The 14,327-nt window shown below is 37.6% G+C and overlaps 1 protein-coding gene across 4 annotated transcripts in view; it reads left to right on the top strand.

Annotated features, from left to right (window-relative positions):
• Window positions 1-14,327, top strand: part of PLCH2 (phospholipase C eta 2) — a 77,384-nt gene that overhangs the window by 59,885 nt on the left and 3,172 nt on the right. For 2 of the 4 annotated variants that reach the window (XM_052692118.1, XM_052692116.1), the window contains 8 exons: window positions 247-344; window positions 1,155-1,337; window positions 1,822-1,929; window positions 2,055-2,179; window positions 3,593-3,677; window positions 4,204-4,350; window positions 4,457-4,536; window positions 10,281-10,617. In XM_052692118.1, coding sequence (XP_052548078.1) covers window positions 247-344; window positions 1,155-1,337; window positions 1,822-1,929; window positions 2,055-2,179; window positions 3,593-3,677; window positions 4,204-4,350; window positions 4,457-4,536; window positions 10,281-10,617 — 1,163 coding nt within the window. Of the gene's footprint in view, window positions 1-246; window positions 345-1,154; window positions 1,338-1,821; window positions 1,930-2,054; window positions 2,180-3,592; window positions 3,678-4,203; window positions 4,351-4,456; window positions 4,537-10,280; window positions 11,335-14,327 lie in introns of all 4 variants that reach the window. The other 2 variants (XM_052692115.1, XM_052692114.1) reach the window with 1 other exon arrangement.

Raw genomic sequence — 14,327 nt, 5'->3', positions numbered from 1 at the left:
TCCTCTCCATCAGGTTTTCGTATGTGAATATTTATGGTTGCCACTAACATGTAAGAACAGAACTTGTTCTGTTTGTACATTAATGCAGTTGCTTCCACTGCTTTGACAGTGAGTCTCTGCTATAAAAATCGAATACCTCCTTGATGAAGAAAACCTTCTTATTTCTCTACTCCGATTTATTTTTAAATGTGAAAAGGAAAGTTTATCTCTTATTTCATGGGAAATTTAAATGTTTTATTATTCCAGGATAAACCGGCAGAAGAAAACAATGAAGTTGTCACGGGCACTCTCAGACCTGGTGAAATATACAAAGTCTGTTGGCATCCATGATGTTGAAGCTGAAAGTAGGTTGATGTAGAAGTCTGCTGGAAGTAATTGCTGTGCAAATAAATTGAAAGATTTATGTTCTTAGGTCTTTTCTATTTAAAAGTTGTTTATGTGTTTGTTTCTACTGTAACTTCAGAAAAGTTTAACAGAAGAGCTGCATGTAAAGCTGTGCTGTTTCAAAGTGGCTGATCACTTGCTATTCAGAAGCTACAAAATGGGTATAGAGTTGTGTGGCAGCTACTGTAAAGGAGGTAAAACTACTCCACGTAGCAGTGACACATGTACTTTTTGGTAGCACTTACAAATGTTGCTACACACCATTTACGTCACTGGATATAACAGAGGGCTTAGTTATTTTCTGGGGAAGAATGGTTTGGAGAGCTTTTCAAACCAAGACAAGTATCTCCAAAGCTTAGATTTTACTTCAGACCTGGTGAACCATCCCCATTATATTCCTAGAATATTTCAGTCATCTTTCTACATTTTCTGCATCTGATTTTCACAGGAATCAAAATTTAGTTAAAAATGTCAGAGAATTGCTTGCCAGAAATAATACTTTCTTTCAGCAAATTGAAAAAATCTTAGAGAACTTTTGTAACTTCTTAATGAGGATTCAGGCCATTCAGTTTCCTTATCCTAGCTTTAATTCCTCCAGTAAGCACAGCTAGTCTTCTATAATATAAGAAAAGAATTGTTCCCTCAAAGTAGAATGTATTCAAATTATGATAGATTGTTATAAGTAATTAATGCTATCTTTGTTTGAATGCCTTATTTAGATAATAAATAAATAAGGAGATTAGGCCTCTAATCACTTCCTCCCTTTGCAGTCTCTTCCAGCTGGCAGGTTTCATCTTTCAGTGAAACAAAAGCCCACCAGATACTGCAGCAAAAGCCAGCACAGTATCTACGTTTCAACCAACATCAGTTATCCCGCATCTACCCGTCTTCCTACCGCGTGGACTCCAGCAACTACAATCCCCAGCCATTCTGGAATGCGGGCTGCCAACTCGGTGAGCAAAAAGAGAGTTTATTTTTGTTCTATTTTGGAAGGAATGTTTTAATGGGAGCTTTAAGAATCATTTCTTAAAGTACTTGAATTCTTTGCTTATTCAACATTACTGACATTTGAGTCCTTCCTGTTATTTTTCTATGCTGCTTCCTAGACAGAATACTTGAATCATATGCCTTCTGTGAAGGCAACTGTCTGCTGAATGGGGATAAAGTAATATCCTTCTCAAATTCAAGACAACTTCTGAGATTCATTTGCAGAGCTTCACTCCCTGAAGCTGATGTGTTCTATAGCATAGAACTCTTTCAGAAAATACATTTTTGAGTTTTTGCACCCAAGAAATCAAAAGTGAAAATATACTTAGATGTTCTTCCTTTAACCTGGTTCTACAAACAATAATGTTGATAACATAATTTGTTAATAATAATGTTAAAAAATTTTGGTTGTTTGTTTGTTTTTTTTTTTTGCTTTTTTTTGGTGAACAGTGGCTTTAAACTACCAGTCAGAGGGGAGAATGCTGCAACTGAACCGGGCCAAATTTAGTGCCAATGGGAATTGTGGCTATGTCCTCAAACCAGACTGCATGTGTCAAGGTAAGAAAAATTATTAGAATGAGTGGGAGACTTACCATAAGAGCACAGTGAGTGAAGATCCTTACTACTACTCTTTTTTTTTTTTTTTTTTTTCTTTTATGTTCCATGATTTTTCATTCATTCAGGCATCTTTAATCCAAATTCTGAAGATCCACTGCCTGGTCAGTTGAAGAAGCAGCTGGTTCTAAGAATTATCAGTGGTCAACAGCTCCCAAAACCACGGGATTCCATGCTGGGAGACAGAGGAGAGGTATTAAACTATTAGTGATTGTTGTTATATGTTGGTGAAGGTTTATTTCCAAATTAGCTGAGCTTACGATGAGGATTTAATTTCCTGCAGTTATCTGTTGGGAGACATAGAACATGAATAAATTAGGCAGATCGTTATCATCCTAGATTTTTAGATGGTTTTCAAGTCTTCAAAGCATCACAGCAATAGTTGGAATCTTTTTTCTTCAGTTGTCAAAACAGTGCCACCAGGACAAGCAAAAACAGGCCAATAAGCTCATGACTGTGGGATTCTACTCACAACAGTACTATAAATGCCCTCAAATACAAACTGTCACTCAAAAAAAAAAAAAACCAAACAAAAAAAAAGCCCCACCAAACTGCTGAGCATGCCAAGCAAGGGAGATTTACTTTAAAGTCCTCCCCTCTGCTTAGATAAATCTGCTCCCAGTCCTCCATTTAGCACTGTGTTATTATGTTTTCTTTCTGTTCTTCTTTTTGCCTTCTCTTTTGTGAGTGACTTTTCAAGTTGTTATTTGTTTTGTTTTGTAATGCCATTTTTGTTATATAATGCCACAGACAACTCTATTTAAAGACAAACCAGGCTAAAATAAGTCAAATTTGAAACCTCTTGACGTACTTTTCAAGAGTTTTTGTTGATTTCTTGTTTGTTGTTGCAATATCATTTATGTTAGTTTATTGGTCATTAACAAATGCTAGGGTGAGGCATTTTTGTCAGAATTAAAGCCTCCTGTCAGCCTCCTGCCTTTTAGAGAGAGAATTGAGCCTCTCAAATGAGTTCTTACACGCTTGGTTTTTACATGGATATTGCAATCAGCTTCTAAATATTCCTTCCTCATAGAACTGTTTAGGTGACTACATCACACCAAGAAACCTTCCCTAAAAAGTAAATAAAGTAGAATCATACTAAGGGTTTGGTGAACCTTTGTATGTTTTCAATAGTCTCTTTCTATTTCTTTCTTTATTGTTATTAATACCACATGTACAACAGTATGGAATTTTTCCTAATTCAGATTGAACTCAAGAAAAGGAAGAATTATCTCTTCAACTTTCATTTTAACCTGAGAAGCAGAGGGATTTTTTTCATGCAGAACATAATCCTGGGAGAAAACTGAGCCTTTGAATTGAGTTCCCTGCAGCTGCAGTCATGTTTTAAGTGATTGCTCTGGAAGAGCCTCCAAAACATTCAGACTTACTCCCTCATGTCAAGAATGACAAACACTGTGATCATTCTGAATTATTTAAGTGATTGGACCTCAATCTCATTAGCATAGTAATCCTGTATAAAAAGTCTTAGGACCATTTATAATTAAGACAATAATGTACAATGCCCATGCTGTAATGTTTAGTCATGTGCTTGAATTTTGCCTTTATCACCTTTTCTTTTCAGGATTTGTTATTTTATGTTTTTCAGATCATAGATCCATTTGTTGAAGTAGAAGTTATAGGCCTACCTGTTGATTGCTTCAAAGAACAAACTAGAGTAGTTGATGATAATGGTAAGATTGCGGGAGTTTTTAGGCTTTCTTGTAGCTGAAACATCCTCTTCCAGGCAAGCATTTTTTATCAAGAGACAAACAGGTGAAACTTGTTGCCAATTATAGAGAAAAAATCTGAAAAACTGATATAGTTATTGATGTTAATTGGACTTGGATCTTGAATTATTCAAGTGAGTTGGTATGGTGTTGTTGAAGATCTTGGTGTGAAACTAGCCTTTTGTCTGACTTCTCACTGTACGTGCGAGAAAGGTATTTGGACTTGGCAGTGTTCAAAGGAAGAGTCAAAAAAGGTTAGTTTGTCCAAACACTCAGAGCAGTGCTAACTTCAAGTAAGATCAACGTTTCTTGCAAGTTCTTATACCATTGTGTCTCCTGAAGTGAGTAGGAGTGCTGGATTTTTAAAGAACAGTAATTAAACTGCTAGGAAAACTAGCATGTCATTGCAGTTCAGGTGCTCCTTTTATAGACAGTCTTCTTTCTTCATGCATCTCGTGAACAAAATAAAAGCTGGTTCTTTATTTCCCAGGATTTAACCCAATGTGGGAAGAAACATTGGTGTTCACGCTGCACATGCCAGAGATCGCGTTGATTCGGTTCCTGGTGTGGGACCATGATCCAATTGGGCGGGATTTTATTGGACAAAGAACAATAGCTTTCAGCAGTATGATGCCAGGTAAGAAAGAAATGAGGAATTACCACATCAGTTGTTCAGGACTTTTTTGCTGTTTTGCTATCATCTATTTCCCTTCCTTGTCATCTTGGTTTATCCTGCGTTTCAGGTTACCGACATGTATACCTAGAAGGTATAGAAGAGGCATCCATCTTTGTTCATGTGGCTATTAATGACATCTGTGGTAAGGTAAGTGCTGTCAGTGCAGTGCAATGTGATCTGTGTATGTCAATGAACTGACAGGATTTTGTGTCACACTAGAGAAGTCCAGTGAGTGAGGGTCTGTATGAACCTATTTACTCTAACTTCATCTGTGTGATTGTCATAGTAGCCTAAGATCTTTGAGTGCACACCAAAACTCAAATTTTAGGATACATTATAAAAAAAGATTCTTGCAGCACATTTTTGAGGGAGCCAAAGGAGTTTATCTCATTGCAGTGTACACATGTTCTTATGAATAAATGTGCTTGTATCCAGTATAGTAAGTGCACATTGGTAAAGAAGAGGTTACACCCTTGAACCATGAGTGCTTTCTTCCTGTAAAGTTTATTCTACGAAGGCCTGGTCTGCCTGATGATTTTGCATTTTAAATTTAATTAAGTTTCTAGCCGTCAGTTGCTTAGGAATTCTTCCATAATAGCAATTAAAGTGCAGGGGAGATTTGGTCTTCATAATTATGGTTGGGCTTATTCTCCACTGTTCATTTCTTGGTAATAGTGTGCTTACTTCATGTGCAGGAGAAGTACAGCTAATTCATGTGAATAACTCTCAAGCTAAAAATAAAGCTCTAACTTTGCCTGGGCCAGCTAGAAATGAGTGCACCGCGGGGAAATAAACTGGATTTAATTACTTCCACTGAATAAATTTCAATGAGATTCAGGATTCTGAGTATCTTATAGGGCCTTGAGAATCTCAAAACCAGTTTATAATCGCTTATTGTGAGGCTGAGCCCTTTCAACAAAGTGATATATCAATATCCTGACAGCAGGAGGCAGCATTGAACTGGATGGGAGTTCTAAGGTGGTTTGTTTTGGTTTTTTTTTTTTGGTCTTTTTTTTTGTGTTTGTGTGTATGGTGTTCATGCAGAAAGAATTGAAATAATTCTTACAAAGGAAAATAGCTTTTTAAATTGCTCTAATTTAGTGGGACGAAACCAAGATAACTACTAGGAAAGCTTCATTTTCAGTTTATAAAAAGAGCTGTTTCTGGAAAGTGTGGCTTTCATGAGGATGAAATGAGATATTAAATACCTCATGAAATGAGATGTTAAGCTCAGTTCCTGCTTTTTTTAATTTGATATCTGACACTAGAGTCTCTGGGCAGGTGTCGCTTCAGACTGACAGAGATGGGAGTCCTGCCTGAAACTCCCTGTTGCCTGCATTATGAATGTCTGAATGTAGCTCTGTGGAGCAAGAGAGACAGTTGGTGTTGGTCTGAGTAAGACAGAGAACAGGCTTTAATGATCATAGTGCCTGTCACAAGTAAAAGGCTAACATGAAGGTTATTAAAGACAACTTAATGCTCTTCAGGGAAGAGTAATGATAAGCTGACTAATTCAATGCTAAGATTTTGTTCTGACTGTATTTTTGTGTTTCAGGGAATTGTAGCTAAGTCGTGCCTTTATGACTGTGAGTAGGGATGTGATTCTCTCAGAAAGCTTGCAGACACTTGCTGGATGCATGCATTAGCAAAGATTCAAACAGATTTACTTTTGATTATGAACTTTGGAGTTCCCCCGATTAGGTCTATTGCTCATTCTTGAATAGGTCTTTCAAACTCACCAGACTTGTAGCAAGTCCTGGAGAAGCTCACCCTTGGTCACAAGGCCAGTGGGAATTGATCTTACCTTCTTAGTGGCTGTGTCCTTCACCTACATCCTTTAATGAAAGCAGGCATCTATTTGCTCTATGGCTCCAGCAGAGATGATGACTGGCCTTACCAGCGCTACTCATCTTTTTTCTTCTTTTCTGTTCTACTCTTAGTCAAAATGATGGAGAATAGAGAGATTCTATTCTGTCTCTCAGTGTCGTGTGCAGTTTTTGTATTCCAGTTGTGCCCTGCATTCAGGTGATGCCTGTGCTGCTGTTGCAAGGATAGCATATACTTCAATATCCTGTTAGTAACTGAAGTCTAACACTCAGTGTCTGCTGTCAAATGGGATTTTTAGGCTAAGACAAACTGAGTCTGCCATCATGACTAATAACTTCAATGACTAAAACTTCAGCTTCCAAGTCATTGATACTGATTGTGATTCTTTGTAGAAGAGATTGTTTACAGTCTTAAGAGTTTTCACCTCAACTCTTATTTGGCAATATTGTGAGGCATTATCACTCTTTTAGTCCTTACTTTATCTAATCTTTCATAATTATTTGCTCTTATTAGCTTCTTCATGAGTAACTGGCTGGTGATAGTTATAATTTGTAGTAGGGTGACATGCCTGTTTAAACTTTGGCAGCTGTTTTGAGGTCAGTAGATTTTCTTAGTAAGTTTTCAAACAGCTTAACGACCCTTATGTATCACACTTGTCTCTTCCCTGTCCTTATCTGCTAGCTTCCAAACTACTGCACTAATTTGTTTCTTGATTGCTTTGTCCCCTTTTCATGTTCTCAATATATTACACACCCCTTGTTGCTTCTCATCATCATTGCAGTCTCTGGAGATTTTCTGGTGTTAAAATGTTGATGTGGTGCACAACCTAATTAAAATGCAAGGACTTGGAAAGAAAGCTTGTACTCTGTAGCTACAGGTCTGGTTTTTACCCATCCTTTATTAATCTAAATATTCTAATGCAAAAATAAAGCTTTTTAGCATTTTCAACCTTTTCATTAGTTTGGCATCACAAAAGCAGAGTCTTAGATTTCTTTTGCTTCAACGTGTGTTTAACCGAAATTTCTTCTAGCTTGCACTGTTTCCTGGAGACTTTTATTTGTCCGTCTCTTCTGTAGTCTATTTATGTATTGTGGAATTTCTCCTCTTTTTCTTAGATGAGACTCTCCCTCTCTGTTGTTGTGTGTCTTATTTGCCTTTACTCTGTCTGTTTGTGATTTCAGTGGGCTTCTCTATGTCAAAAAAAGTCTACTTTTAGAAGCAGAACATTTTTAGACGCCTTGAAGGTACCCCCTCCTAACTCAGGGAGGTGTAGTGACCACCAGCACACACCTGCATGCCTCTAACTTCGTTAGCATCAATGTTTCCTTACTAGCATTTTGAAGCCCTTCAACTCATGCCATGGATTGTGACATTTGACTTGGTCAGTTTTGTTGGGTCATTGCTCAGCTGGAGAGGCCCTCATTTATGAAGCAGATCCAGGATAAAAGTCCTTCTATAATCTCTCTCTATTCTTTGAGTTTTTGCTTACCATCTCTTCTCTTACAAGCTGTAATTCTTTCATGTGGAAAAGAACCTTTAGCAGTGAATGCTTTTCTAAATTGTGGAGAAGCCTCTTTCTAAGTATTTTGAAAACTGAAGTGGCCCTATAAAAGCTGGGATAAAGGCTAAAAGCACATATTCTGGATCTGCATCAAAATGGCTCTCTTTTTCAACTTTTTTTGAGAATTTTTTTTTTATGTTAACCAAATTTATCTCTGCATTCTTGAATCAGTCAATTGATTCAAGCAATAGTGTCTAACTTTACAAAGATGCACCAAGTGATCAGGAATGATACCTGGGGCCCTGCATTGCTTGTCACCCATTCCATTACTGCTTTTCTTTTTTTGTTTTTAATTATATGTATATGCGTGTGTCATTTTTTTCCTAACTTTGCAAATATTTATATTGTATGACTTTTATAGCAATAAATTTGTGTACTTGCCAACTTTCACCAATTGGAGCGGAACATTTTTCTCCTCACTGCTTAACAAATGCAGAATCTCATTTTGAAGCTTCCTAGAGGAAGCTGAGTCTACTTTGATCCAAGCAGACTGTTAAATAGCCTGGCTCTCACAGGATGCTTATTAATATTTCAATTACATTTTCTTTGCTGGCTATTATTGGCACTGCTTCTGTCCACAAATGGGAAAGAGACAATCCCTGCCTTCTTTATCTTACTCTCTGTATGTTTGTGAAGTCCATTCTAGGTTGCTTTTTAGCTATCTCTTTCTCACAGTGGATTTTGGCATGTGATAAGTAAACTGCATAAATGCCAATCAAATTTACCATGGGTTTCTTACAATGCTTTTCAGTTATAGGCTTCTGTACTATATTTTTATTCATTCTTTATGCTTAAGGAAGTGAACCACTGCCTAATCTAACTAAGATCCTAATCTAACTGGAAAATAAAAGCAACAAAGGCGAAGTAGATTAGAAGGGTCATGCTTCTTTCTCTGCTTTACTTGTAAGAGGCTCTATGCATGGATCAAGACCAATCCACTCTTTATCGTACATCAACTTTAAAAGTTGGCAAGTACACCTGGAATGTTTACAGGAATGCTGAAATTCTTTTAGTTTCACTGAAATGTGAATCACTGTATGATGGTGGGGGAATCTTTAACAGTGCTTCTGTATTTCATACTTAAGTACTGAAGTATATGAAGTACTCTATTTTCAACGTGACTAACTTCATCTGTTTATGATGTGTTTCTTCAGTGATGAAAACATACATGAGTGTCTTTGGATGTATTGTATGGTAGGAAATGATCATAATGTAATTGCACAGGTAGAAAGAGAAATATTTTGAAGACCACATGTCAAACGTGTAGTTCAGTTCCTTCTTGTGATATTGCTTAAGTGAGGAATCAGTATTGTTTATACTGAAAAACAATATATGATGTTCTTATGTCCACTGTGTATTTCCTGACAGCTATAAAAGATGCAAAGATGTAAAGATTTTGGCATCAAATTTGTCATGATCTATAACATAATAAGAGAAAAATAATACTTAGCTGAATATGTCACTATCATTTAAATTCTGTAATCATCTGATATTGCATGAGAAGTAAAGTTAAGATGATTTTAAAATATCTTTTGAAATTGCCACCATTTCTACAGCTTGTTTTGTGTGACGTTTGTTTGATTTTTTTGTTTCTTTTTTTTTAGTTTCTTCCTCTCATTTTCTCAGAACATCCTGTTTTATTCCTGCTGGAACCTCTGGTGCATGCTGCAAATTTCTTGTCTGAAATATGAGTGTTAGTTACCATTCCCAGTTTAAGAGACAGGAAAGATTAGACGAGTCAGCATCTAATGTGCAGTTTTGCACAAATATGATGTTCTACATAAGCTGAAGAATTCAGCGCTGTGTTTCAAATTCAATTTAATTCTTCAACAATTCTGATTGGCCTTATCCTAACATATTTAGCTGCATGAATTTGCAGGTGGATTTTTTTTTAATTGAAAAACATGCTCAGATATTTTTTTTAAGTACTCTGTTTGCCAGCAGGTCTTAACTTCAGCAAAGCCCCAAAGCTGGTAATGGCACTTGAGGATAACATCAACTAGTGGTGTTTGTAGCTTTATTTTAATTACAGTGTGATATAGAAGCCTGAGTGTTGTTTAGTATTTTCTGATAGAGCAGTTTGTTAGAACATGAGTTCACAGTGTAAGAACTAGGATGTCCTAATTCCTCTGTTATGCTAATTCCTTGGGATTATTTACACGCATGCTTGTAAGGAGCTATAAATTAATAAGAAATTTATGACAAATAGAGAAATAAGCCTGGCTGGAAAATGTTATGTAAACACACACACAAAAAGTGAAATTGTGCAAAACAGTTGCTGCTGATTTTTCACATTTTTATTTCCTGTCCCATTTTTGATTTAGTTGATATGCTGATGTCAGAAATACACCAGAATATTCTGTGTGTAAGTGCATGTGTGTGCAGTGCACGAGTATAGAATCATAGAATCATTTTGTCACTTGATCGTTGAACTTGAGTTCCTGGGCCCAAAGGAAGAGCTTTCCATTTTCTGTTAAGGACTTTTTTTTTCTTAATTTTCCAGGTCAAACAAGCTCTGGGCCTAAAAGGCCTATTTCTCAGAAATCCAAAGCAGGCCTCCCTGGACAGTCATGCTGCTGGTCAGCTCCACCGCAAACATTCCTTTAGCAGCCACATCTTGAGACGGACAGCAAGTGCACCCACCAAAAGCCAGAAGAAGAAGAAGGGCTTTCCTGAAATTGTTTTTGACACAAAAGACAACAGCTCTGAAGGGGCCAGTGAAGACCACGAAGCAGAAGCTGCCTCACAGCCTTGCTTTGCGCAAGAGTCAGACAGTGCTTCTCTGTCACCAGCTCCCAGGGATGGTGCCAGTGGGGAGATACAAGGCAAAGGGTTGAAAGGTAAGGCCCAGAGTTCTCATAAAGCCAAAAGTCAGAGTTGTGCTCAAGGGGGTGCTGCTTTCAGTGAACCCATACAGAGGTCTAACAGGGTCCGGCTCCGGGAGCACCAGAGTGAGAAGCAAAGTGTTTTTGCACGCTGCGCCATCAACAGCTCTGGTAGGATTGGAGTGGCCACCAACTGCATGAAATGCATGATTGGTTCCAAAGAAAGCCCAGATCTAGAAAGCAAGTGGAGTGACCAACCTACCAGGCCTATTGCTAAAGATTTGCTTCACCATGATCAGTATAACAGTATAAGTGGAGAAGAGAGGTTAGAGCTTGAAAACTGGGGTGTTAAAGCTCAGTCCAGACCACAGTCAGATTTGCAGTCTTGCAGCCCTGGAAATGCTGATGATCTAACAAGGAGCACCCAGTCTTTCATGACCTCAGGGAAGAAAAATGTTGAATCTAAATGTCATGGAATAAAGGCTCATTCCCGGCAGCGGTGGCAGTGCCAATCAGGTGGCAAGTATGGAAGCACTATCAACTTGGTTGCAGCCAGCAATGGCTCTATATCCTCCAACTCCAGCAGTCTAGAAAGCCTTGGAAGCCCAGAATTTCCCAAGCGCTGTTCTGAAACTTCTCGAAGGCAAGTGGGCACCCTACAGAGGGAAATGAATGCCTTATTCGTTCAAAAATTGGAGGAAATTCGAAGTAAATCCCCTATATTCTTTACTGGTAAGACCAGATTTTCTTCACCCTTCTCCACCTTAGATCACATCATTGTCTCAGCTTCTGCATAGCATCTTTACCTTGAAGCTCCTGTGTGCTGTTTTGCTATCCAGAGCTCTTTTTTTTATTATTATTTTTAGCAATTACAGAAAAAAAAAAGCATAAATATTTTTATTTTATTTTTTTTCATAGATGTGCCTGGTTTAGACTAGTCCTTCCCACGCCTAGTTGTCCATCTGCAGTAGTAAAAGCTGTCAATAGTCCATGAATGTTTGGATTGCTTGTTCAGGGCTTTTTGTTTCCCCTTTTTTTCTTTTTTCTTTTTTTTTTTTTTTTTTTTTCAGTGGATGTGGTATGATACTAAGCAAATTTTAAGATCCAAACCAGAGCATTAAGTAGAGATTGAACATAGGGAATCTGTTTTAACAAATGTTATTTCCATCATCAACATTTGTGTTTTACTGAGCAAAAACCACAACAGAACTGATATCTAATGTGCTTTTTTTTTTTTTTTTTTTTTAAACAATCAAACAAAATTCCTTCCTCAGAGAACTTGCAATTTATTGTGTCAATTGCTGACATCAGTTCAGGGAATTCTCTAGTCTGGGTTATTCAAGAGATCACTCTGGTCCTATAGATACAAGTCTCCAGTAAGCAAGCATTTCTAGACGTGCTTAATGTTACATATATAATTGGACTGTGACCTGAGGGCCCAGTTACATAATACAAAGCAGATGAGGTGTGTGATCTGATGTTACTTGACGTGAGCCAAGCAGTGCCGACTGTTAACATTTCTCTACTGCAATGTAAAATTCATCCATTTAAAGGAAGATTATTTAAGCTACAGCATTTTATTATATTGTTGTTTCAAGCCAGGCGTATGCATGTGGTCTCTGGGATGTCTGTCACTGTATCTTTACTCACAAACTGTATGTTTGTGACAGAGTCCTTCTTTTAGTAACAGATTCTGGCTGTTCTCTTACAATGAGCTCTGAAAGCCTCAGATAGATATTTAAAATATTTTATTTCTTTAACCAATATGATTTAATTGGACATCTACGGTTTCTCATTCTCTCTCTGTTTTTGACTCTTTTTATCTGCTTTGAGCTTTTAGGAGGATACCAGGGTAGTGGGAAGGAGAGAAAGAACTTTGCCAATTCCTGTGACTTGAAGTTAATCCAGGGCAGCAGAACCCTTCCTATGCCTAAATTATTGGCATTGGGCTTTTCATAAGCTCTGAGTAGTGTGACATAAGGAACCATTTCCCATTATCAGTGCCAGCTCCCCTGCTAGCCCCTTAAGTCACTAAATAAATATTGTGATACGCTTGAAATTTGATTAAATCCATCTGACTTCTCAAGCATGGAACCAGCAAACCTTTAAAATGGTGAAATAGTCACTCTGACTGAATGCCAATGGTCCAGTGACAAACACTGTGCAAACAGCACGCTTTCCCCATCCTCCTGCTATTTTAGTGCCTTGGGCCAAGGCACCAAGGAAACCAGTAACATCAGCCTAATATGGCTGTATTTCATAATTAACATTCTGGTGATGGGATGTGCAGCAACAGTGAGACAGGAAGGTATAGTCTCTAGTTTGTCTCCTTTATGGCAACTGCATTACAGTTTCTGGTATTTTGCTTTGTGATTGTGCTGTAATCTGTTCAGGTGACCTGGCCTGCATGGGGAGAGGAAGAGCTCACTGCTGTGGCCAGCTCTGGACTCCTCCAGATTTTGAAAATTTGGCTGTTCTGTGAGTGGTGGATGGGCTTATGTGCATGTAAGCCTTCAGCAATCAAGATGCTTTCTTTATGACTAGTGTCAACAAATTCATATTACGTTTCTGTTTCTTTTCTTGAACAGTAGCAAAAATTGTCTTATATTATTCTAAAGCAAAACAGTGGATTTAATATCTGTCCATTTATGGATTCTATTAAATGCTCTGGTTGGTCAGAAATTCTTAGAATCCTACAGAAATGTTTGGAGATTTGTCTGTCTCCCTTCCCTCCCTCAGCACTAATTTATCCTGTTACCTGCACCTGCCTTCCCTACATTAACTGGATTTTTCCTCTGTTCTGTCCTATTATTCTACATGCACACTCTCCCTCTCTAGTTAAGAACTGAAAGGACAAGCAAGTTAAAGGTAACTGTCAAGTGAGTGTCACTGATTCAAGCACCTTGTTGCCTGTACTTCTGTTTGCTTTTTATTTTGAAGCATGTTTGCCTTGTGCTTTGGAGACATGGGAAGTAGTGTTTTTGGCATGAATGCTCCAGTTCTTAGGGTACAGAATAGGAACATTGCAGATGGAGTGCTTTTTTTTTTTTCAGGTAGTACAATGGATGTAATGATTCATTAGGATTGTATTGTGAGCCTGGTATTCATGAAGCATGCATCTCTGTATTGTCTTATGAAGAAGAAATGGCAAACTCTTAGGAAAACAAAGTTACTTTTTAAAGCTTTTTTTTTGTCTTTTAAAAGCACATTGACTACATTATATAGAATGTATTCACATTGTTTCACTTTGTAAACTGCTCCAGAAGTCCTATGATGTTTCTCTTCTTTGACTAACTGATTATTAAGATCACATCTATTGCTTACTGAAGGTGTTCTGATGATTATAAGCGACCTGATTATGGTCTGACGTACTGTCATGCTTGAGTGCTGGAAAGAAGGAAAGGAGCACTGCAGCTGGTGCTGAATGGTGGAGGAAGAAGTTAGATTCTAATAGAGGATCCAAAGACACAAAGAAACGGATGGATACAGTTGTTCTTTGATTAAGACAATCAGAAAAATGCTATGTTCCTAGCATGCGTGGACTGGGTTTTTTCAGAAGCAACTGCTTTTTTGGGCAGCTCAAACAGAAAGAACCAAAAATGTTGCTGCCTTTGCTAGGCATTTGAAATCATCAGTTATTTAAAAAAACACCATTATTAATATATGCAGTTCCTACCTTAAAAGCAAAAGGATGCCCTATAAAGGATAAATCTGCAGTTTAAACT

Source organism: Tympanuchus pallidicinctus, unplaced genomic scaffold, assembly GCF_026119805.1.
Source record: "Tympanuchus pallidicinctus isolate F22 unplaced genomic scaffold, pur_lepc_1.0 scaffold29, whole genome shotgun sequence".
Taxonomy (NCBI): domain Eukaryota; kingdom Metazoa; phylum Chordata; class Aves; order Galliformes; family Phasianidae; genus Tympanuchus; species Tympanuchus pallidicinctus.
The sequence above is the reverse complement of the archived record's forward strand: the minus strand, read 5'-3'. Positions and strand labels throughout refer to the sequence as shown.